This window comes from Drosophila grimshawi, unplaced genomic scaffold (assembly GCF_018153295.1).
Source record: "Drosophila grimshawi isolate 15287-2541.00 unplaced genomic scaffold, ASM1815329v1 contig_44, whole genome shotgun sequence".
Classification (NCBI taxonomy): Eukaryota; Metazoa; Arthropoda; class Insecta; order Diptera; family Drosophilidae; genus Drosophila; species Drosophila grimshawi.
The window spans coordinates 18,417,717-18,442,264 of NW_025063240.1; the positions used below are offsets into that span (position 1 = coordinate 18,417,717).

The 24,548-nt window shown below is 40.3% G+C and overlaps 3 protein-coding genes across 3 annotated transcripts; 2 read left to right on the forward strand and 1 right to left on the reverse strand.

Annotated features, from left to right (window-relative positions):
• Positions 1–2,161: 2,161 nt before the first annotated feature.
• LOC6557451 (LIM homeobox transcription factor 1-beta) lies at positions 2,162–9,288 on the forward strand. Its single transcript, XM_032740451.2, has 3 exons — positions 2,162–3,012; positions 7,608–8,486; positions 8,602–9,288. The coding sequence occupies exons 1-3, from the start codon at positions 2,358–2,360 to the stop codon at positions 8,856–8,858; spliced, it is 1,791 nt and encodes a 596-aa protein (XP_032596342.1). The 5' UTR covers positions 2,162–2,357; the 3' UTR covers positions 8,859–9,288.
• Positions 9,289–9,806: 518 nt separating this feature from the next.
• Positions 9,807–10,407, forward strand: LOC6557390 (U6 snRNA-associated Sm-like protein LSm2). Its single transcript, XM_032740448.1, has 3 exons — positions 9,807–9,853; positions 9,913–9,980; positions 10,064–10,407. Exons 1-3 carry the CDS (start codon positions 9,851–9,853, stop codon positions 10,278–10,280), a joined length of 288 nt encoding a protein of 95 aa, XP_032596339.1. The 5' UTR covers positions 9,807–9,850; the 3' UTR covers positions 10,281–10,407.
• A 1,588-nt stretch (positions 10,408–11,995) lies between these two features.
• On the reverse strand, positions 11,996–20,198 carry LOC6556887 (gonadotropin-releasing hormone receptor). The gene is made up of 6 exons (XM_001983722.2): positions 19,177–20,198; positions 15,148–15,298; positions 15,035–15,067; positions 14,702–14,907; positions 13,702–13,853; positions 11,996–13,635 (listed from the first exon to the last, which is right to left on the reverse strand). Exons 1-6 carry the CDS (start codon positions 19,987–19,989, stop codon positions 13,203–13,205), a joined length of 1,788 nt encoding a protein of 595 aa, XP_001983758.1. The 5' UTR covers positions 19,990–20,198; the 3' UTR covers positions 11,996–13,202.
• Positions 20,199–24,548: the final 4,350 nt, after the last annotated feature.

A 24,548-nucleotide genomic window follows, 5' to 3' on the forward strand; every position in this document is an offset into this window, starting at 1 on the left:
TCTGTCGCAGTTGCTGTTGTTGCTGTTGCTGTTGCTGTTGATGTTGTCATTACTTTTTACCTATTAATAAGTGGTTGACGTAGGGAGTCAGCAAATGTATTCAGCCTGGATATCAGTCGACTGTTACCAAGGCTAATTGAATTGTCGCTGATTCGTATCTCTTTCAGATATGGGACATCAAAATGTATACATATATACATATATATATATATATTTATATGTATGCATATGAATTGTAGTCGCCTAATCTTTATGGTGGCTCGTAAATAATAATTTGCAGCTTTTGTTACGGCCACGGTAAACTGGTGGGTTTAGTCCCTGGGTCCCACTTGGTTCGAGTTGGCTTAATTATACACCCGCCCCCGAAATAGTAGTGATTATGGGCTATAAAACTTCACATTTTGTGATGGACTTTGAGCAAATGACTATATAAGACTTATGTGTATATATATATAAATAGATATGAGGCGAATAAAGCTGTACGAAAAATCCAAATCCAATGACCGATGCGTATTTGCTCAAGGACAAAAGTTTATATTTTTAAGATATCTTACTTTGATTTAAAACAAGCCACATTAAATGAATCTGTTTTTCATGATGTGGAAAACCCTTGTACAACTTTGCCAAGCACTCGGTCTTTTCGAGTACGCCATCAAACTGTGCGAATTCCTTACACAATGGGATAACTGATATAAACCATGTTTAGCCGTAAACGGCAGCCGGAATCATTGGCATCAACAGTTTCTTGGCACACACACAGCAGTTACAACAACAACAACAACAGCAACAGCGACAAAAGCAACAACAGCGACAAGAACAACACAAGTTAAGTTTTGTGCAAAATCGCCGTGAAGCTTAAGCCCCAGTATTAAGCCAATAGCCAACTAGAAGTTGCCAAAAGCACAAGACAAAAGAAGAAAGCCAGAAACAGCATTCAGCGAAAGCCAAAGCCAAAGCCAAGGCAAAGGCAAAGGCAGATGCTGAAGCTGAAGCTGAAACAGCAGCTGAGGCAGCAGCAGCAGCAGCAAAAGGAACTGAAGTAGCGCCAAACTTTTATGCACAGCGCCATGTTTGGTTTGTCTTGCCAGCTTCCGTCTTCCCCTTTTATGTTGCACGCCTCACGTAAGCTGTATGTTTAGGTGTGTGTGTGTGTGTGTGTGCGTTTTTGTGTTTGTGTGTGTTTAAGTGGGTGAGCAAGTGCGACAGTACGGGTCTGGTTGACGGTTCGACTTGGTTGCATTTTTACAATATACAGGGTGTCACTGCCCAATGTCACTGCGCTGTGGCTGGCCTTTTCGGCAAGTGCAACACCCTGTGGCAGCTGTAGCTGCTGCTGTTGTCCAACTTGTGCGGCTACCGAATAAAAAAAATAGTTGTAAGCAAAATGCAAAAAACGACAAGGCCACCGTTAGCAGCATGTATTTTTGGTCCACTCAAAGCCAGCAACGACCGCAAAAAAAAGCCCATAAGAAATGGCCACTGCACCATGCAACAAATACAAAAAACTTGCCACGACACTCAGTATGTCTTTGTGTGCACCACCAAACCACCCGAACTTTGCTTCAAATTTATGCCAAGACGTTAACTAAAAAAAAAATAAACAGAAAACAATGAAAAATTCAAGTCAAGTCCGATTCCCCTGCGAAAGGGCTTTTTGCGGCATGCGCATCACGCAAAAAATGGTTGCCGGGGAAGCGATCGACCAATCAGAGCGTCGCTGAGGTGTGGCCTCTGTGAGCGGAGGGAAATTTGCGCATGAGTAAATTTCCCTTTACGCTGCTAATAATCACTTGAGACATGCGCCGTTAAGCGTCGAGCAAAAGGGGCACACAGGGTTTGGGGGTTGGACATTGGCTGTTGCCGTTTTGTTGCATGCAACCCTCTACGCTATGCCTGCTGCCTGCAACGGGAAATTCTCCGAGTTGTTGTTGCCGTTGCTTTTGTAAACATGCGCAGGCGCACTGCGCACAAATCAAACGCTGTGTGTGTGTGTGTGTGTGTGCGTGGGTACATTTAATCTTGGGACTTTTTGGGCAGGCGACAGTCGGCAACGAGCAGCAGGCAAAGTGAAATGCTTTGATTTCGCTGATTGTTCGATCACACGCAAACTGACAGCGGACTCAGCTGGTTGTCAGCGCGCTTGGCAAATCGAAAATATAACAAAACATTTGAAACATTCAGTCAACAACTCGTGCAAGTTTTCGTAGTTCACAACATTTTGGTTTTATACGTGTGTGTTTTTAAAGAACGCAGCAAAACTTAAACGACAATTGGTAACAATTTAAAAAAAAAGAACCAAATACAGAAGAAAAACAAAAAGGAAAACTGTGCCCGCGTTTTTTATTTGTGTCAATACAATGTTGGAGTTTTATCCAATGCCCACGAATCTGAATCAGGTCGGTGGCAGTTTGTATTCGCTGCAGCAGAATCATGGCGGTGCACGATTCCTGGACAGTCCGAGTGTAAACAGCAACATGACAACTGCCTGTTTGGCCAACAACAACAACAACAACACCAGCAACAGCAACAACAATAATGTACATAACAACAGCAACAACAATTTGGCAGCAAGCATTTCCGGCAGCAGCAGCAGCAGCCAGCATTCAACAGCAACAGCTTCATTAACGGCAACCGTAATTTCCTCTCAGCATCAACAACAACAACAGCAACACCAACACGCTGTCTCTCCAACACCAATTAACAGCTGCCCAACGCCCACAGGTCACAGTCCCAGCAGCAGCAACAGCAGCAGCAGCAACAACAACAGCAACAACAACAACAACAATAATAATAACAAGAGCCAAAACTCCGCCTGCAACACATTAACAGCTGCTTCTGCTGCTGCTACCGCAACAACAGCAACTGGAGCCGGCACAACAACAACATCAGCAGCAGCAGCAGCATCAGCAGCAGCAGCAGCAACAGCAGCAGCCACGGCAGCGGCAGTGACGGCGTCGACGTTGACGCTGGCATCAGCATCGAAATTGTCTGCTGATTGCAGTGGACGCACAGGTATGTTCCAAAAGTATTTTGCACCGGCAGTTGAGGCATTTACCGGGCTCGTTCCGCTTCCGTTTTCCTGGGGGCTTCCCCGTTTTTCGTTTTTGGCATAGTTGTGTGTGCGTCTGGCGTGTGGGTCTCTCTGCCAGCACTTCGCTGGTTGGGTGGAGATTGGTGTGTGGGGCGGAGGGGGCTGATATGCGTCCGTGTTTTACTGACGGCTAGTTTGCATCGCTGCTGTTGCCATTGCCCCCTCAAAGTTGGCCCAAATTATTTTCGCAATTTGCGTGTGATATTCTAGGTTTTGGGGCCGGTCTTTACATTTGCTGCCGCTGATGTGGCAAGCAGCTTGTAGCTTTAATTCATTTTCGAAGCGACTGTTAAGTTCATCAAATGATTTCTGATTTTGGATTGATTGGACTTTTTGTAACGTTCTGTTATATTTGATTAATCTCTTAAAAGTGGTATTTTTTATAGAAGTTCATGTTTTTCAAGAATATTCAAAAATTACAAATATAAAAAATACAACCTTTTTATCAGTCTTATTAAAAGTGTGGCTCGCAAATGGGGTTTCCAATTAATATAATTATTTAACTAAAGGACACTTATATGTACTATTTTATTTAAAATGTGAATCCATATTATTTTCTTTTATTTGTAAGAAAGCAACAAAAAAAATGATCTTATTTATGGATACTAAATCGAAAGACTTATGCGAGTCGTCAGAGAGTAGAAGCTATGTGTCTGAAAATATCTGAGCCACATTCTAAGCATCAACTGTGCCTTATATAATATTCTTTATTTAAGTTGTTAAACCAATATTTGTTCGGATATTTGTTCGTGTAGATAATAATTTGTAGGTTAATAAGTTAATGTACATGCATCAACAATTAAATTCGCATCGAAGCGATTGCACAAGTCAAACTTGGTGCCAGAAAATGGAATAATAGCATTTAATTGATATGCAAAGCGAATAGTCGTATAATAAATCATAGAGCAATGAAAATTTAATTTTCAGGGGGCTGTCCGACGGCAGAAGTATTGCCAAAAGAATGAACACAAGTTGACCACAAAATAATTTTGACAATGAAGCTGACTGAAGCTCAATGTATGTATATATGTGCAACCAATAAAAGGCGATTAAGGCATGCAACAGACTCTCACGCACAACACACACACACGCACACACACCCACATGCCCGCCCGAAAGTAGGCAGCACTTTTTAGCAGCTTGCAACAACGAAAGTGTTGCTGGCAAACTTTACGAAATTCTGGGCAAAATGCAAAGTGTGCAAACAATGTGTGTGATGCATATGCGAACCCGGACCCCAAACTGGGCGAAACTCTCTCAAGCACGCAAATATTTCGAAACACACACACACACATTGGAGAGAACCCAACATTTGTGCTTTATGCTCTTATTTACATATGAAATGTCTATTAATTCTTGGGCTGCAGCCATTGCCATTGCTAAAATGGCAGCAAATAGTTTCCGTTTTCCAATCACTTTACTGCCAGCAGACTTGAGAGCATTGCTCATCTATGGATTTGAATTTGAATTTGACGCCAACAACCAAAACCAAAAACCCAAAACCCAAAACTCAAAAGCCAAAACCAACTGCAACAGCAGCTGCAATTGGGAAGAGGAATTTCAAGGCATTTGTGGCTGGCTCAGCACACAGACCTGCAGTTTGGCGACCCGACCTCGGAAATGAACACACTCAACACCCCAATAGCTCTTAAAGCCCCTCATCCCCCTAATCCCACACAGACTCCGTGTCAGATATGCGCCGTGTGTCAGCATATCTGGTTTTTGTGGTACCTACGGTTTGCTCTCCTTCTGCAGTAGGAGGAGTAGTAGAAAATGTTTAGCTAGTACAGTGATTACTCTTAAATGAGAATGATGAGCTTAGAGGGGTTTGTGGTAGAATACCTCGTTGTTTGTTAGTTCTATATAAATAAAATTCACCTCTAAAAGCTTAATTTCAATAGAATTTTGTGTAGACGATCTTATACATCGATCGAAAAGGAAAACCAAACGGCATCAATATGAAGGTCATATAAAGGTCCTTGTGGTAGATGATTTAAGGTTAAATATAGATCGGAAACAATTCTTCAACTTGATAAAGAGATTTCCACTTTTGGTAAATTCGGTCCTCGTTTGCCAGCGAACACTGTGTACAGTGACAGTGACAGCTAAAACTATGTGCACACATACACATACGTATCCTGTACATATGTGACACTTGCATAGCATTTGTCACTCTCGCTTCAGTGGGTGGCTGAGTGCTTTAAATTGCGTTCGCCAGAGTAATTAAAGCCATCGTATCAAGGAGCTGTCACACAGGCTGTCTGGCGCAAAAAAATCTCCGTGCCACGCGGACTAAGTTTATTTGTATGAGACTTGAGCCCAAAATAAATGCCACAACTTTTGGCTGCCTGTCAATTTATCATCATAGACCTGCGCTTGCCTGTCAATGTGTCAATAAGTGCGCCATAAAGCGTGGGATGGGGGTTGGATTGGAATGGGTTGGGTTGGGTTAGAGCTGCCCCTAATCAGAGACGCCGTGTGCCGATAAGCGCTGATAACGATAACGCACATTGGGTGCTGTTGTCTATTAACTGTTTGTATTTTATTTTTATAGTACTATGTGCGTTTATCAACGTTGTTGATTTTGGAATTATCTGCTGTTTAATCGCCACAATTTGACATGAGTGTGCCGCACTTGTTTTAGCTATGTTTGTGTTTGTATTTTTTGCTGTTCGCTTTCCGACAAGTTTTCTGATCAAGGCGACTCGTAATCAATCAGCAGCCAACCGCCAGGCTTCTGTTGCGCTTCCAATTGAATGCGAACAACGCAACTACATAACACATATCAAATGTATCAAATACATTTGTCTATCACATTTCGCTAATGCGTCAAAATATCCTTTAGCTGCAGCAGAGCAGAAAAAAAACTCTGAACATTTCTTCATAAAACTGCAACAAAAGGCCATAAATTTCGATTAGATTACACAAAGCCCAATGTCAATGGATAGCAGGCGCACAAAAAAAAACATAAAGAAAGAAAAGAAAGCTACCACAATATCGCATTCACACTGTGCACACTGAAATAGCGGAGTGTTGCCAATTCAAAGCAGGACTTATCAAATGATCCTTTTGCCAAACCCCAAACCTGCCTAAAACTGCCACAAAGCAATATTTTTCGCGTTATCACGAATGTGATTGGATATGCACACACACACAGAGAGAGACACACACGCACACACACACAGACACACACACACACATACACACGTACACAGGCAGGCAGCTTGCATTGCAGCTGTTTTTGTAGCATACTTTTTGGGGCCCCTGCTCGCTTGTAGCAAACGAAATGTGAACAGCAATTTCTCTCATCCATCGTCATTGCTATATCTGCTTTCCAGCTCCTGTTGTCAACTTTACAGTACGCTGGCTTAGCGCACAAAACATGGAGCAGCCCCCAATCCTTGGGGGTAAGTCCAACACTGCCACATTTCTGCATGGGGTTTATGCTGTGTTCGCTGCTCACTTAGCTCCCGCACATAAATACACATACATCTACATAGATCAAGAGCTGGGAAGGTGGGTGGGCGGGTGGAGCAGGGTGCTCTGCCATTGTGCCAACCATAAATCATGCACATTTTTCTGCCAGTGAGTCATATAATATGAGAGTTGCCTCGTCCTTCCGTTCATTTTTCAGTTTAGCTTCCAACCAATTCTCATGGCGCTCGTCATACACGTATATATTTTTTATGTTTACTGCAGCTTTCGTTGTGTTTTTTCAGCTTTTTCTGCTGTGTTTCTTTTTTAGGTACCACTTTTTATGACTGGTTTACGGTTTGAAGTGTGTGCGTGCATGGGAACAGATTAGTCGAGTCACTCAAATTCAAAAAATGTATATATTTCACTAGTTCTCTATGCGTGTATTTAAAGAAAAGTTAAGGATATCTGTACTTAATCCTACACTTGAAATGTGCTTCATTTACTCGAAGCTTTAATTATCTTAACAAATGCAGACTGTATTTATTATCATGGTTTATTCAACTACTTATATCTTGGGAGATGTGGAAGAGGGGCTCTCAGTGGATATTTTGGATTGAAAGTGTGCATCGATTGCCGTATTTTGGCTCATCAATATCCGAGTGGGAAACAGTGTAGCCAACTTTACGTTTCAATTACGCATCAAGGAGCTATCAATACAAGCTGTTACAGCCGCCGACGGAGACAGATAATTTTTTTTGCCTTTGTTTCGAAACACTTTTGACTGCCAGAAGTGCGAAACAATGAGCATAAGCACAAAAAAAAACACAGTGTGGGGATGGCGAGGGGGGGAGGTTGCAAGAAACATTTTCACACGATTTGACAACGTACTCGTCTGCGTGTCCTGCGTGTGCAACTGCTCCTTCTCCTGCCCCATGCCTGATGTCCTCTAGCAACATATGCCAGCTGCCAGCACGTAAGGGGATCAGTTTTTTTTCTTCTCGTATTCCTTCTGTATTTTTTATTTTTTTTTTTGTTTACAGTGGGATTTTAAGTCGATTTGATGGTTAATTTTTGTCATTGCTATTTTGACTGCTTGCAGAAGTCGGTCACATCAAGTGCGAGAAGAACTACGAGCTGTGCGAAGGATGCGGCCAGAAAATCCACGATCGTTATCTGATGAATGTGGGCGATGCCAATTGGCACGAGCAGTGTTTGGCCTGCTGCTACTGTGGATTGCAGTTGCATCACACCTGCTATGTGCGCAACTCGAAGCTCTACTGTAAGCAGGACTACGATCGCCTCTTTGGTGTCAAGTGCGCCGCCTGCTGTCATGCGATCCTGCCGCAGGAGCTGGTGATGCGTCCCATATCCAACTATGTATTCCATCTGCCCTGCTTCGTTTGCTATGCCTGCCGGCTGCCCCTCCAGAAGGGGGAGCAGTTTATGCTGCGCGACGGACAACTCTTCTGCTATCGCCATGATTTGGAAAAGGAGATGTTTCTGGCGGCGGCTGCTGCCCAGCATTGCGGATTTGTTGGCCTCGATGAGGAGGATCTGCTGCGGCCAAGGGATGGCAGACGTGGACCCAAACGACCACGCACAATTCTCACCTCGCAGCAGCGCAAGCAGTTCAAGGCCTCCTTTGACCAGTCACCCAAACCGTGTCGCAAGGTGCGCGAGGCACTGGCCAAGGACACTGGGCTGTCGGTGCGTGTGGTGCAAGTTTGGTTCCAGAACCAACGGGCCAAGATGAAGAAGATACAGCGCAAGGCGAAACAGAATGGAGGCGGTACGGGTGGAACTGGCAATGGGCGTGGCAACAGCAATGCAAACGCCTCCGATGACAAGGACTCGAGTGAGAAAGAGGAGAAGTGCGTCAAACAGGAGCATGGCGTCGACAATGTGAACTTCCTGAGTGGCATGGATAGCGCCTTTGCCAGTCAGCCACTTAATCCAAACTTGCCCTTTTCTCCGGATGGTGCGTATATCCCAATAAAATTATTCTGTAACAGTGATCGCTTGAAATCAACTCTGAACGACCACTTTACTTACATTCTTATTCAATCCAACCAATCTCAATTTTTTTCGCCCAGCAGATTATCCGGCCAATTCGAATGACAGTTTCTGCAGTTCCGATCTCTCGCTGGATGGCAGTAATTTCGATCAGCTGGATGACGATGCCGATTCCCTGTCGCTGAATAATCTGGAGCTGCAGTCGACCAGTTCGTCGGGACATCACAATCAGCACTCGAATCCGCACGATATGCTGGCCAATCTGAATACGAGCCTTATCAATCCCATCGACAAGCTGTATCTCATGCAGAACTCCTACTTCAGCTCCGATCACTAGAGAGAGAAAGAGAGAGAGAGAAGTTGGGAGTGAGAGAGGGAGAGAGAGTCGTAGTCATACGAATTTATTAGCGTTAGAGTTGCTGGCTTTAGTTGGGAGCGCAACTGCTGCTAGGCACTGTAACTCCTTGGGCTTTGCAACTAAGTAATTACCATTACCAGCCAATCGGCTTTTTGGCAAAGTTGAGATTTTAAGGAAAACCAAAAATAAAAAGTAATAAAAAATGAAAAGTTATCAATTGTGATTTTTAAGCTAAACGAAGTTTTAAGAACAAATTGCATTACAGCGATATAAACGAGACGTAATGCATAAATTATTGTTAGTTCGAAGATAAGTACATAAGTAGTAGAAGCCAAAAGATGAAATCAATGTGAGCCTATGTTTGTAAATAGTCTTAGTACCAAAAATTGTTATAAAAATGTAATTTAAATTAAAACGTCAATAAATTATGTATTAGCAAGTGCAATTAAACCTTCTTGTTATTAATATATACCAAGGAATCCTACAGAGCTATCAGAGACTTCATACATTTATAATTTCGTCAACCGGCAACTTCTAAAAAATGGGGAATTTATTAATTTCCACAAAATCCATTATTGTTTGAATTGTCGCGCTCAATTTAAATCCCAATTCACTGGCGCCATCTCTTGCCGAGCGTAGTTTTTTAGTTACTCTCAGCCAAGTCTAGCTGCCAATAGATGGCGCATCAATGTTCTGCACTACATTGTGGTGGTCGGTCGATAAGTGATGTGCACAGTAACTTGATGGATAAGTCGTCGTAATATTTTTTTTAATCTTATGCCGATTTATGTTGCACAAAAACATGGCATTGCAATTACAATTTCTGCGCACTGTAAATAACATTTTATCGAAGTTAATGGATTTTGGGTGCCCACAGCTGTATCAATCAGTGTTGATAAACTCGCCAAAACAACTGGGCAAGAAGAAGAGCCAGTAGCGTTGATAAACAATATAAAACAATTAAATTTGCGATGGTAGGCGTGAAATAAACATCAATAATAATAATAAACAAGTACATTCATTCTACTTACAGCTCTTCTATTCGTTCTTCAAATCGCTGGTGGGCAAAGAAGTCGTGGTCGAGTTGAAAAATGACCTGAGGTGAGAACCGGTTGCCTTTTTTTTGGCGCGTGTTAATATAAAATACAAGAAATATTAACTAAAATCAAGGAAAATTCTTGTAGCATTTGCGGCACTTTGCACTCCGTGGATCAGTATCTCAACATCAAGCTGACAGACATCAGCGTGACAGACCCGGACAAATATCCGCACATGCTGAGCGTGAAAAACTGCTTCATCCGCGGCTCCGTTGTGCGCTATGTGCAATTGCCCGGGGATGAGGTGGACACACAGCTGCTGCAGGATGCGGCACGCAAGGAGGCTGTGGTGAGCACGAGATAGGTGTCGCAGTATCTGCTACACATTCTATTTATAAGCTGAATTCCCACTTGTACGAAACTCCTCACTTTTTGACCTATATCTAAGTGAAATTCTGTTAAAGCCAAACAAATTTGATTGAAAATACGAAGTTTAAATGTTTATTCTGATTCAGTAGGCTTTCAACGAATGGTCCTTTAGCACATCTGTCATTGTTATACATATGCAATCCTCCTAGTTTATATACGGCTCATAAATTTTTGATGAGTCACTTGGGGTTCGCCTTACATTTATGCGTATGTTTTATGGTTTTGTTTTGATGAGCTACGAAATCATTATTGGTCTACGCATGAATGACATTAATCGCTGCGGATTGGATTACAAAAGCTCAACTGAAGAGGGAGAGGACAGCGAAATGCTTTTTAGGTCAAAGTCAAAGGTTGTCTCTAACAAGGACTTGGTGAGGGGGCAGAATTTATTGTTTGTTTTCGATATACTTGAATAGTCACAAATAAACACATACATCGTGTACCAAAAACGTTTAAGTGTACCTTTTTTCTAGGTGGGGAATATGGTACCTATTTTTCGTTGCAGGTTGCTGTTTGGGATGGCATGTACACACACCATTTACCTACACTGGGTTGCGGTATTGGCTAAACTAAAATTAAGCTAAGAAATTGCGGTATACTTTTAGGCGCGCATAGTCGACGTGAAAAAGGATCTAACTCAGTCATATAACATATAACAAATAACGTAACATGAGCAAGCAAATAATTCGATGCGTTCCACATCATGCCTCATCTTGATGTCAATTTTGTTGGCATGAGTATCGACCACAAGGACAAAGCCCTTCTGAAGTGTGGCTTATTATGTTTTTGACCCCTCGTTAAAACAGGTTGAGTAATCAACATGCGTTTAATTTCTGATAGCCATTGTCCAAGTACTGTCTGTGCGAAGGGCAGTGGTCGTTAAGTGCGAAATGGATTTCGTTTTTTTTTTTGTGTGCACAATTCATGCAGCGCTTTATGACATTCGAATTTAAATTCACGAGCAGTGAATTGTCAGCGCTGTATTTACATAAATACCAAGCGATGCCTATTTTGGGAATTACTTGCTGAAATATTGTGCCATCAAATGATGGACGTGTCACTCAGTTTTGCTTGGTCAGCCTGGTCGTCGTCAGCCTGTGCATAATTGTGCGCCCAGTCGACCTCCTGAAGAGTGCGAATAAAAACAAACTTTGGTCAACCAATAAAAACCCCACGACCCTCCAAACCCGCTAAACGTCCACGTTTTCCATTATTTTGATAAATTGGTTCCTATTTTTTTATTATTCTTTTTTTTCACAAGCAGCTCAACAAAAAATTCGTAGCACATATTTTAACGCATTGAAGTTGATTCCTAGTGCCGTTTTTCCAGCATTTTGTTTTGCATTCGAACACGAACTTTGAAGTTATAAAAAATATGCGTCCAGGAGCAGGAGCACTTTAGGGGAAGATGTCGCTTTCAGTCACCAACGAGGGGTAGATCTACCCTGCCCTACCTTGTCCAACAAAAAGCAAGCTGTGCTGTACAAAAAAAAGTTTAATATGCCTGATGGGATGCACTGATGGGTGTGAGCTTTAACCGGATTTACGAGGCAACGCTATGTTATAGGCATAGGCATTTTGGCCAGATTCCGAACGCTAGTTCATCAACGTGTTGAGTTGTGCGTACGACGTTAAACTTGGCTCGTAAACTTTTTATATTTTATTTTTTGTTTTGCAATTCACTCATTTGGATTTTATTAAAAAATGGAATATACAAATTTTACAGAGATTATCTTACATGTACAAATACACACATTGAAATGTATGATTCGTACATATATATATACACTTAGAACTATACACATATGTTATATGAGCATTACTTATGTACATATTCTGGAAGCTGCCGTCGAATATACAAAAATCCCCCGAGGCTTATTTTTATGTTCCAAACGTTATAGTTGTTGTTGTTGTTGTCGTTGTTGTCGCTGTTGTTGTACTTGCTGCCCTCCAATTTTATCCATAAGCTCGACAGTACATATACACATTTCTGTTTGTATACACACACACAGTAATATATATATATATATATATAGAGCAAAGTTAAGTACAAGTTTCTTAAGTATTATAGGGGATTTGCTCGTTGGCAATTAACCTGTGTAGATTACAGTTTTTTTCTTTCTCATAATCCTTGTAGCAGAGATTCGCAATAACATTGCATCTAACTATCCTGTACGTGTTTCCAAGCTAATTACATTGAGTACGTTGAAGTATTCTTCGATGTCCAGCTCCAGCTTAGTATTTACTCTACTGCACGATGTCGTTGAGTAATTATAAATTACTCATAAGCCATCGCATTAAAAGTGTTTCTTTTTCCCGCATCCTAAACGAACTCTAGTTTTTGTGGCAAATGAAATATCATTATGTTTACTTAAATATAGTTTACATGTATAGTTATGAGCAGCTTTTGCCAATTAATTGTCAACGTAATCTTATGCCAAGTGTAGATACTTGGCTAACATACTTAGCCATACGCATACTTCAAAATAAAGCCTACAATTACAAACTTAGCACACGAACAGTGTTCAAAGACTTAATTCTCAATTAGTTGCACAAATCCGATGCAAGCGCCATCTCAATGATCTGATCATCGGCAGCGCCCCACGACCCGCCCCGTCCCAGCTCCACCCCTCTGTGAACAACGTAACGATTACTGGAAGAGTTGGACTGTTGCACAGTAACTTTGAGTTTAACTTTCAATTAGGGTGTTTCTTTAGGGTGACTCTAGGAGTCCCTGTTGGCGCCGCACCAGCTCCTGGCTTAGGCAACGGCAGCAAGAGCAAGCATCTTCCTCCTCCGCCGCACGCATTGTTTCACCCACCTCTGCCTCGACCGTCACCATCGCCGCCAGCTCTGCTCACACACTCGACACCCGATCATTGTTGTCAGCCAGCAGGGCCACGCCCTTCATTAGCTTATGCCCATTGGCCACGCCCCGCTGGCTATCGTAGTTGAGCACCAGGGTCGATGGCGTCGACTGCAGCAGCAGCTGCTCCTCCTGCTCCCGCAGGCAGCCTGGCTGCCGAACAGATACTACCGAATTGTGATTGGGATGTGGACTGCGCACCGAGGAGCTCTTCCGTATTAAATGCGGGGTGGGAGCGGTGCTTACGGAGTTGCCCGCCTGCAGCAAGCCCACCTGCTCCTTGAAGGGTCCCCCGGCAGCACCATTGCTCGAGCTGCGATAGTAGCTCTGCTGGCGGAAAGTGCGCATTTGCCGAGAATTGCCACCAGCTGCATCCACTTGCGTAACGGCCGTCAACATCGAAGGTGTCCGCTGTGAATCACCTCTGTGGGTAGCCAGAAATAATGGATAAGGGATAACGGGTAAAGGAAGTAGCAACGCTACTACTTACCTGTTCAGGCTGTATGCGTTGTTGTTGCCACCACCGGTTCCCGATTTGTTGCCCTTACCAGGACAAAGATGAAAAGCGCCGTAGATGAGCGGATTAACCAAGCTGTTAGACATTCCAAAGAAAAAGATGGCATCCTGTAAGTCATCGCCCAGCTGCAAGCAAAAAACAGTTAGGCTCAAATTAATTTCCGGCGTTTCAATATATTTCAACCGTAGTCCGTAGAGTGTTGAAGCATGCGGTTGCTTGTCCACCTTTTTTGACTTTCATTATTTAGTCACAGTCGTAATCCAAGACGCAACACGCATTTCCGGGCTAACATAACCAAGTCAACAATCCGGCTGGCCATTAATTAAAAGTTGGCCATAAAAAATAATTCTGCCACACACAAAACGGGTCACACGAAAAAGTGTGTAAAAAACAGTGTGCAATAAAAGAGATTTTAAGGAACAGCTGTCGAGTGAATCAATTCTGAGGCATCAGTCCCTTTTTTTTGTGTATTCTGCAGTAAATGCTCATTTTGCTTTCAGCTGCCACAAGCTGTAATATAAAACATGTCAAACGAAAGCACAAAAAGATCCCTTCAACTCTTTCGCTCCTTCCCCACGCCTCTGAGAAATCGACTGCTGATTGATGGCCCTTCCAAATGACTGAATTGCTTCAACACCATTTGTTATAGACAAATAATTTGTGCAGGGTACATCTCGCATTAGCTGTACATAATATATGTGGAAATAAGGTATACTTACTAACTACAAATTATTCGAAGAATGCCAAATGCCATACCACAGAATTCATTAATTTAGCAAATTACATTTTTCTGCTTATACTTTATGTTGATTTTGCATAAGAGTTTTTGGTTTTGCTTTTCTTTTTGCTTTACAAAAACAGACGGAACAGGAAGCACTGCCAAAAAGCTACAAGAATAACAATCCTTTCAAATGGTCAACATTGTTCCAGAGGAGTGACCCAGCAAACCCATTCCACAGATGCGCATACTTGCCCTTTTATCTGGATTCCAGAACATGAAGATAATCATCATTACATAGTATGGTGTCCAGCAAATGAGGAAGGCGATAATGATCACAACTGATATGCGCAATGATTTCATTTTGGCCTTGTGTATTAAACGTTGACGGTTCGTCTGTGTTGGTAGATGCTTCGTCGAGTAGTTGGCTAATTTTGAACCCTGAAACATTTTTTCACTGCCTGCAAAGAAGGACAAAGATAAAGAACATAAAAAAAAAAAATAAGAAAATACCAAGCAAATTTAACATAGTTATCTCGATACTTATGAGCAAGGCTCATGTGTGTCCAATTGTGGACATCCACTTACTTGAAATTGTTCGGAATGTTGACATGTAGGTGCCTGGAAAATATTTAAATTTGTTACGTGACATTAGCATCTAGATGGACACTGTTAATTAATGTATGCAAATATATATTTACCGAATAGAATACATAGCGGCAGCAAAAAGGTAAAGACGAGTGTAAATGTGGCATACATCTGCTCCTGCCAGTCAGCCGTATAGAATCCGTGAGTCACACACTGATAGAACTCCTCGACAAAGGGACCGCGTGCCACATGGAAAATGAAGAACTGCGGGTTGCCATTTTTCGATTTCCATTTGACATCCACGCGGAAGGCAGTGAAAGAAATCGTGAAAAAGATGACACAAGCGTTTGATTAAAATACGCTCGTCCAAAAGTACAAACATCCATGAAAGATTTTGATTGAATACTTTTATCAGCATCTCTGAATGCGCCATAAAATGAGGGACATAATGGGGTGTTTGCTGTGTGGGGTGTTAAATGTGTGTTTGCTGTGTGATTGCTGTCTGTAAGATGTTCTTTTCGCCTAAAATTGATGCGAGCAAGAAATTTAAGCATCCTTCAATTTGGGCTCCTTCTAGGCCTTCTACAATTTCGCATGTTGTTGACCACAGTTTTGATGGATCATCATTTTGTAGCCTGTCGGCAATTATTCATTCACCTTCTAAACGTAACTGGAAGCATTTGCCATATACGTATTATATGATGATTTAATCGGGAGAGAGGTTTATTGATTCTGAGAATTCTAATGGACGTTTAATATTTGTTATTTTTTTATTACTTATTTCTTTATTTTATTTTATATATAAATATTTTTTTTAAATTTTAATTTCCAATTTAATATCATAAATGTATTTTTTTAATATGGAAACTGAGCTTATCGCAGCGTTGCAGCTTGACACTCCTCTTTATGTACAAAATTTGTGTTCAAGCAGTGCTTGTTGTCAACGTCTCAAGCTACACTAGGTTAATTTCAATCTCAGACGTAATAAAATTCCCAATGCGTCGATAAATCTAGCTGAAGTTCCGGCCAAGGCGACAAGGCTACAAGGCTGCCAGGCTCCCTCCCGGAAACATTTGTGATTATAACTAATGCATTAAGAGTCTTTTCATTTGCACATTTTATGGTTTCCGAGAGCTTGACTTGCCCTGAACTGATGGCCATTTCGACAGCTGTCGCGAGTGGGAAGGTCGCCTAAACTGCCAAAGTAGTAAAACTAAAACACTAAGCCGACCATGGGTGGAAATCGGTATTAAGGCTGATTTTTATTAATTTCACACATTAATAACTTCCAAACAATTGAACGACACGATTTTTCTCAAATAAGAATAATGTTGACAGGAACAAGACACATAAAATACTATCCTATCTAACAAAATAAACTACAGTGTACAGCCATATCGATTGGTTTCTTGAATTGTATAAGTATATATTAACTGTAAGCGGCTAAAAGTCTTCTTTTTTTTTTTGGTCTGTTTAGGAATTTTTGTTTGTGTCTTTTCTCCAAACCATTGAGGTAAAAGAACTTCACGCGCTTTACAAATATCCGCTCAAATACAAAGGAATGTATAAATATATATTGCCGGTATAAAATAAAATACTGTAGAGTGTCTCTTTAAGATTCAAACAAAAGAAAAAGCCTCAACTCCAAAGGAAGAACGAAGAAGAAATACTGCTGCATAGTGTAATAAAAGACGAAATACCCATGAACAATAAAGTGAAAAAGTAGCACACACATGCAGACTTATTATTGCACAGCTGTCTGCAGGGCGGGGATCAACATTTGTTGTTTATTGCCTGCCGAAGTAAATTTTCATTTTGTTTTATTATTTGAGACGCGTGAAAATGGAGAAGTATCCACATATTGAATTTGATATGATGCCTATTGATTACTGACGTGAGTTCTCTTTTCAGTAACGGGGCAAACGTGGTAGTGAATCCGTATGTGGTGCTGGCAAACATTGTGGCATGAACTGTTCAAGTTATGCAGAGAGACGCAGTGTCAAGTGTCACGTTATAATGCCGCATGAGTTTTATGTGTCATATTCGATAAGACCGAAATGAAAAAAGTATCCTCTTGTGGCCACCCAAACAGCTAACATTAAATTGCTAGCAACATTGCGCTGACTAACACCAAGTAAAAGTGTCATTAAAAAAACTGTCATAATTGCTGAGTGCGTTTAATTGGGTGTGTGTGTGTTGAGTGAGTGCGAGTGGTAATTAAGGTATGTTAGTGTTACAGTATTAAGTACCACAGTACTTAAGTTGCTGTTGCCACCTTTTAAAAACGGTCTCACTTCTGTTAAATATATTATTATGTATATACGTATAAAGGCGTGTATAGTCAGCTAGCATCAACATAATCTGTGAGCCAGAAATATACAAAATTTAATTATTCCTAATGTTCCTTGTCACATTTAATAATTTACGTCTACAAACAGTGTCTAATTATATGCAAACATTATCCGGCTACTCTCGGCGATATAATATATACACAGAATAATATAGTGTGTGCACCTCGACAAATTTCAGACAAGATAATTAAATTTGTTAATGTATACAAAAAAAATAATAGCATATTTTTCAGCGCTGCAGCTGTGTTGAACTTTGCTTCATGCGATTTATCATGGATATGCTAATTGCTTAAGTAAACAGCATGAACTATCAATGTGCAAACAGGTCCATCTTTTTGAGTAATTCGCGAAATGACATTCAATGGAATATTTCCCAATATATGACACAGAGGACATAGAAGAACATAGAAGAACTATCTGTAATCAGGTAACGAGTTCGTTAAAATGCAACACAATTTGAACGATTTAATTTTCTTTTATTTCCATTGGGGATGGGTGTGATCGAGGGAGGAAGAACGCTGATAGCGTTTCAATTGAATATTTTTAGTTTCCTTATCCATTAGGTAAATGTATTCATGAAATATTAACAATGAACATCAGATAGCCAATGAGCCTATGAATTTCATATTAGATTGTGCTTTTCCTAATTTATTATTCGGAATTCATTATGGTATATATGTATATACTAAACAAACAACTTGCATGGCTCAAATGAATACTAACTAATCCGTGGATCGCAATAAATTTTGCAGAATCAAAGACTATTAAAATGCCAGTTGTGTCATAAATCAGATGGGCAACTCAATTAGATATGCCATCGAGCGACACAAAGGCATGCCACATAAATAATGCAATAAAAGTGTGAAAATAAAGGATTGCAAAAACAAACCCTACAAAAAATGTAAAAAAAAATTCGATTGTATTTGTTTAGCTTGTTCTTTTCCTGTGTTTATGTCATTAAGGATGAGGGAAGGCAAAGGGATTCACGTGGATAAGCAGCCAGAGAACGTTTTCGCTGTCTGAAGGCTGTCAGTAAAATAAATATTTCATTTTTGTCCTTTACAGCTTTCCAGTCAGATCCCGGACATTACTTTTCTCAACCCTTAAAGCCGACACACATGATCAGAAAAGCCGTGCAGTTAAGCTCTCAGCATGTGGACTGTGCACACGTGTGTGCTGAGTGTGCCACGGCAGCAGTAGGAGAAAGGATACCCAGCGCAACGTTTAGCGAACTCTTTATGCAGCAGGCAATCACTTTTAATGCCAGCGCACGCAATGACGCCTTCTTTAAGACTATTTACGCGTGGGCTCGAGGGCGTATGAGTGCCATAAAGCAAACATACCATATTACTTCAACTGTGGCACGCAACAGCAAAAGCTTCAGCCTACGGGCTGAGAGACCTGCTGTTTTCTTGCGCTTGACTTAATGGCGGGGCGACAAATTGCTGCATAATAATATTGGAAGCGGTGGCCTGAACAGCAAAATAAAACACACTCAGCAAAATTATTGAATACAATAATAAAAATTGCCCCAAGTTTACATTTTGTACATTGGCAGGAACAGTAACGGTTATGAGTTATATTTCAACTTTGTGTATTTTTCTGATACTTTTGCATCACTACAAATCTTCCATAACTTTGATATGCAATCGATAACATTGTAATGTTACATTTTTGCTGAGTGTATGCACAATGTATACAAATTCAATTTGAATTGATTGGGATGCGGATTTAAACTTGGCACTCAGGGACGAGCTACCAAAGCCAAATGCCAAAATGGGCGTAACTTACCTGGGGCAGGCTGAGCACCAGCGAGAGTATGTAGGTGCCACCAAGCAATCGATGGCACCTCTTGGCCATATTGAGCGACTTCATAGGATATTTGACTGCAATCCAACGGTCGACGCCGATAAGAACCAGCACGTAAGTAGATAGATAGAGGCTGAACATTTGGAAGAGCTTCACCAGCTTGCAAGTGAGCTCATTAGCGAGCCACTGGACCGTATAGCACCAGGCAGCCTCGCCAATTAGGCAGAAGCCGGTAACCAGAACATCGGCGATAGACAAGTGAAACATCAGAGAGTAAATGGCGCTCCAGGTGTGTCGGGAATTGCGTCGCGTAATACGTGTCTTGTATATATTCCAGATGGTCAGCAGATTACCCAGCAACGAGAACAGCGCCATCACAGCAAGCACATAAACCTTCAGCAATCCAGAGCGGGACAACTGAGGTGCATGGTCCATGACATGCTCGGGCACTTGTTCGGCCACTGGCGATGAATCATGCAGGGTGTTGATGTGACCAAGCGTTGAGCTATTCAGGCGTGAGTCTGTCATAATGGCATAGGCTGCCTCATGACCTCTGGGTGTAGACACTGTGTTCGTGTTGGTGGCTTCTGTGGCCATTGCAAAACCTGCATCCAGTATGTTGAGCGTATAGTTGGCAATGTTGGGGGCCACTTCCGCAGCAGCTGCGACAAAGAGCCGGGTAAAATTTGCCATTGTTGACCAGTTGGTTTCCGTGTCATTGCTGGCGTTGTCTAGCAAAACAGAAGCGTTGCCAACAGGAAACCGGCCATGTGCAGTATCCTCAAAGTCTTCCATTGTCTGTTTTAAACAAATTTGTGTTTTCTATAGAATATTTTGATTGGCTTAGGAGAAATGGCTCTGGTATCCACGTTAACCAGTTTGCATGTTGGTTCCGTTTTTAATATCTTAATTCGAGTAGTTTCGAGCTATGGTAATTAGAGTTTATTGCAGTTGTGTTACTGAGTAGCCATTTTAGTTTTTGTTGCCAACAAATCCGCTTTGCACTGTAAATTCAAAAGTTTTAGTTTACTGAATGTTTCAATTATAATTGCAAATGAAATGGTTACTACATCTGTAAATATTTTAGTACACTTAACACAAAAACGGAAATGGTATTTGCCCAAAATAAAACCAAGGGTTTTTACCACTACTCAGAATGCAATGTATTTAAATTTGCACTCTCAAATAAGCCTTTCATTAGAATTCAAGGAATTTCATTTGATTTTAATTTGAATTTAGGTATTTCACTTTTGTGTGTTAGTGCAATGGCTTAAATATTGTGTGAAATGAGTAGATGTGATGATTTTCATATTGCATTCATCAGTTCATTTATCTGCATTAAGAGAACCTGTTTTCTCATTTTACTTATTCTTTTTTTTCAAATAAATTAAATGTACAACGGTTTTCCATCAGCTTGTCGAATAACTGGCATAAAAGCTGCCCGCCTTTAATACTTCAAAGGTAAATGCAAATTATGCCCCACACCATGATCATAGCATCAATTTGCACATTATAATACAGGCCCACTTTCCAAGCAATTTAATGCCAATGCATTGAATATAAGTATGCAGTATTGCAGCATCGATGCTTTCGACATTGACCTTTATCACACAATTACACAAGCTTAATTACAAAGCTGTTAATTTAGTAAAAGTGCTGGCAAGTTACAGCCACTGCCAAATGCTGGCCAGTAGTGATTAACTGACAGCCACCGGGAAATACAACGTAAAGCGCACAAATTAGCTTTTATAGATTATACATACAACAGCAGCGACGGCGACAGAGAAGACACTGGACAGCTTTGCAACTTTGCGCTCATTTGCGACGAGTCGATTTGCAGTGCAAGTTCAAAGTAAATTTCCGTAACATTTCATTTTCCAAATTAATTTATGAACATAAATTAATTCGAATGCTTGGCCAAGCTTGTTGTTTCAACAGTGGCCTGCCAACGAAAAAGAAAACACGCCGACACACAAAATAGCAGCAAAGTCAATACTCAATTACTTAAATTTTCATTTGTCTGTTTGAAGAATAAAATATACGTCACCTGTGCACCCAAAGTGCATTGAGCAATTTTATCGTTGAAATGTAATCAAAGTTAAATCAACTCAAGTCAATTTGATCAGCTTATGATATTTTTGCTAACGTTCTTAATCTGTTATTTCTTTGTAATTGGTTGAACTCGGTTAACCGTTAATTACAAGATAATAATGGTTGTATTGATGCATTGCTGAATTGCTTAATTGACATTTAATCGCAGTTGACGCTAACTATCTTACATACATTTTGATAACTATATGCTAACACACACACACACACACACACACACACACACACACACACACACACATTATGCAAAACATTGCCTTGATTATCACTGTGAGCACGTTTCCGTATGGGAAAAGTTTCAAATTCCTTGTGGGTGCTTAATCATCATGATTAATATACAAATGCATATTTGATTGATGGAAACAGTTGGGGCAACATGTGACCACTTCCAAAATGAAACAGTCTTGCGTGCCAAGGGGCATCTTATAAAAGGTTGAGTCCCATATGCATCACAGAATAAAGCGTCAACAAAATGCCTGCTGTGGATTGATTTCCATATATCGTGTCAATAATTTAAAGCGTGCATAACAGAAACTGTTGAGAAACTTATTCTTATGTTTCCAGTCTAGACTGGCATTCTTCGCCTTGAACGCGTTTGAGTCTGTAAGCCGATTTATTGCCAGGGTACTGAACACTAAAAGAACTTAAATCATTAAAAGAAATAAAAAGAAAAATCGACTTATAGATACCCTGTTAGCTGTTTCAACGTACCTAGCTAGAGAAAGATGCTGAACAGAAATGTATATACCTTGAGGCATTGTTTGTATACCCTTTATCCACATAGTCAAGGATGTCACAAGCATCATTAATTAGGAAGAAAGCACATCAGTTGTCACAAAAAAGTCACGTGAGTCAGCAAGTCCTTTGGAATGACGCTGACACACAGTGCGTATGCGCAACTTATTGATGTCCAATGGTTTGGTTATAATTAAAGCGAGGGTTTGCTTTGTTGCTTGCACGAGCCAAGACTAAACCACTTCAATGTGAAAGAGGCCAATTGTGAAAGTTTTTGCAGATTGCGCCGTTGCCTGTTGAAATTGTCATTGCCAATGGTAATGGTTGAGCCTCAGGACATTTGAAATGATACTTGCGGTCCATTCTAACACTGTTTGTCCTTTAATCAAAGCTTCACCAAAGTTTTGTTTCAAACAGAAATATTTCCAGCATTGTCAGCTAATTTATTTTCGCCAGTATAACGCAAAAGTTGGGAAACTATTGTAGATAACTGACAGATGAAGATTGCATCGGAAGGCAACAAAATTAAAGTAAATTTGCCGAGTTAACTATTTTGTATCGCAGAGTAAGCAACTATTATTATATTAGATACACTTATATTATATTATATACACTATAGTTGTGATTATCTATAAATTTGAAGAATCTTTGTTCACTCTGTTCCATAACAACGCTGTTAATTATAAAAAAAATCGGCTGCAGATATATTCAGTTTATATATATATATATATATCAAAGCGAAAGAAAATTAATATATATAGGATTAATTAGATAATTAATTGATTCAGCAGACAGAGGCGACAGTGACCAGGGAGTACATATATAATAATTATATATATATATATATATGATATACATGATATACATTATATGCACATATATATTTATGTATCTACATACATTTATATATACGAATGTACTTGTGAGTACAGTCCACAACGCTTCGCCTAGGATTTTCTGAACTGTTCTTATTTAGGTGGGAAAAAAAAACTTTTCGCATTAACTGAGATTGAATTAATTTGTAATAGTCTTTGTTCTTAATGTTAGTGGGGTTCCTTTTCTAATTGGAACAAGAGTTCGTAAAAGTTCAAAGCATCTAGGACAGGCAAAACTGATGACTTGTTTTTGTTCCGCTATTCAAACTCCAACGAATAGACACACTAAAAAAAATTATGAAAGACTCAATTTCTTCTTCTTTTCATTTTCATTTTGAACACAAAAGCTGTCCATTTATTTGCTGTAGCTCTTGGATGATAAGTTCTGTTGTACATCGCATTTTGACTTTGTCTAACTAAGTCAGAGCTTTGGGATATTTACACAGTTGTCCCGCTTCGCACACACTTTCCAAACAAAAAGAATCGCTCACACACTTACACAAATACTACACACATACAGAGACCATATACACGAGTTTGAAAATATTACCGATGTTAGATCAAGTTGGAAGCCATAAACAACGTGTGTTTTCAATTTAAATATTAGCATGTCACAATATATTTATCTTTTGACAGTGAGCATTTATCCGTTGTAGAATTTTTGTTCTATGAGTATCAACATTGTTCAGTTCTCTGTGTTTTTGAAATATTTGCACAATTTGTTTTGGCAAATTTCGTTTTGCGTTTCAAATGCGAATCCATTTTGAGCATTTAATTCTTTCAGAATTTGCCAATTACTGCAAACAATTGCAACCGCAAAGCACACACGCTTAACACAGACACACACAACTGTTTTGTATTTCAACTATGGAATATAGTAAAACTTTTAAGCAACTTGCCTTTAAATATATTTCTTCAGGTCACTCTAAACTGAATATTGTGATATTTACGGTTTTAACTAATTGAGTTAATGCACTTTTAATATTCATCAAACTCGAACGGAAAACGGATTATCCTTTTCCAATTAATTTCATATTTCACTTTATGTAATCACAAAACTTTTACAATATCGGGAGGATTATTATAAGTCTTTAAGAGTTATAAACTAACTTTTAATATTCAACAACTGTTTCGTGGAACAATTGCCACACTTAAGAATCGAAAAGAGAACTCCTTCGCGCACAACTTTCTTATTGATGACCTTCACTGCTTCTTTATTGGCACTGTATTAAATCTTATCTTATCACTTTGCTCGTTTCTGTTGCCAAATTTGAGTGGCATGAACTCGTCGCGCTGCTTACTGCTGCATATCACTGAGCCAACAACCGGCAACCGCTATGTCCCATTGAGTACTGGCAACCGACTGACGTTTTGTTCCGTTCACTTCAGTTGTTCGCGGCGAACTGTTCGCACTTCGAGCGAGACTCGTTTGACATTCGAACTTGCTTGCATTCGTACAAGTCGCAAACAGTTTCATTCATAAAATCTCAGCTACAGCAGCAGGAGCAACGCATCTGACACGCAACATGTTTGAAGTCTGCTTCGTTGTTTTGGCGCGAACACAAAATCTTTGCTGCCGAAGGGCAATGCTCGATAGACATAACTCATACGCAACGTAAGCCCTCAGTATCAATA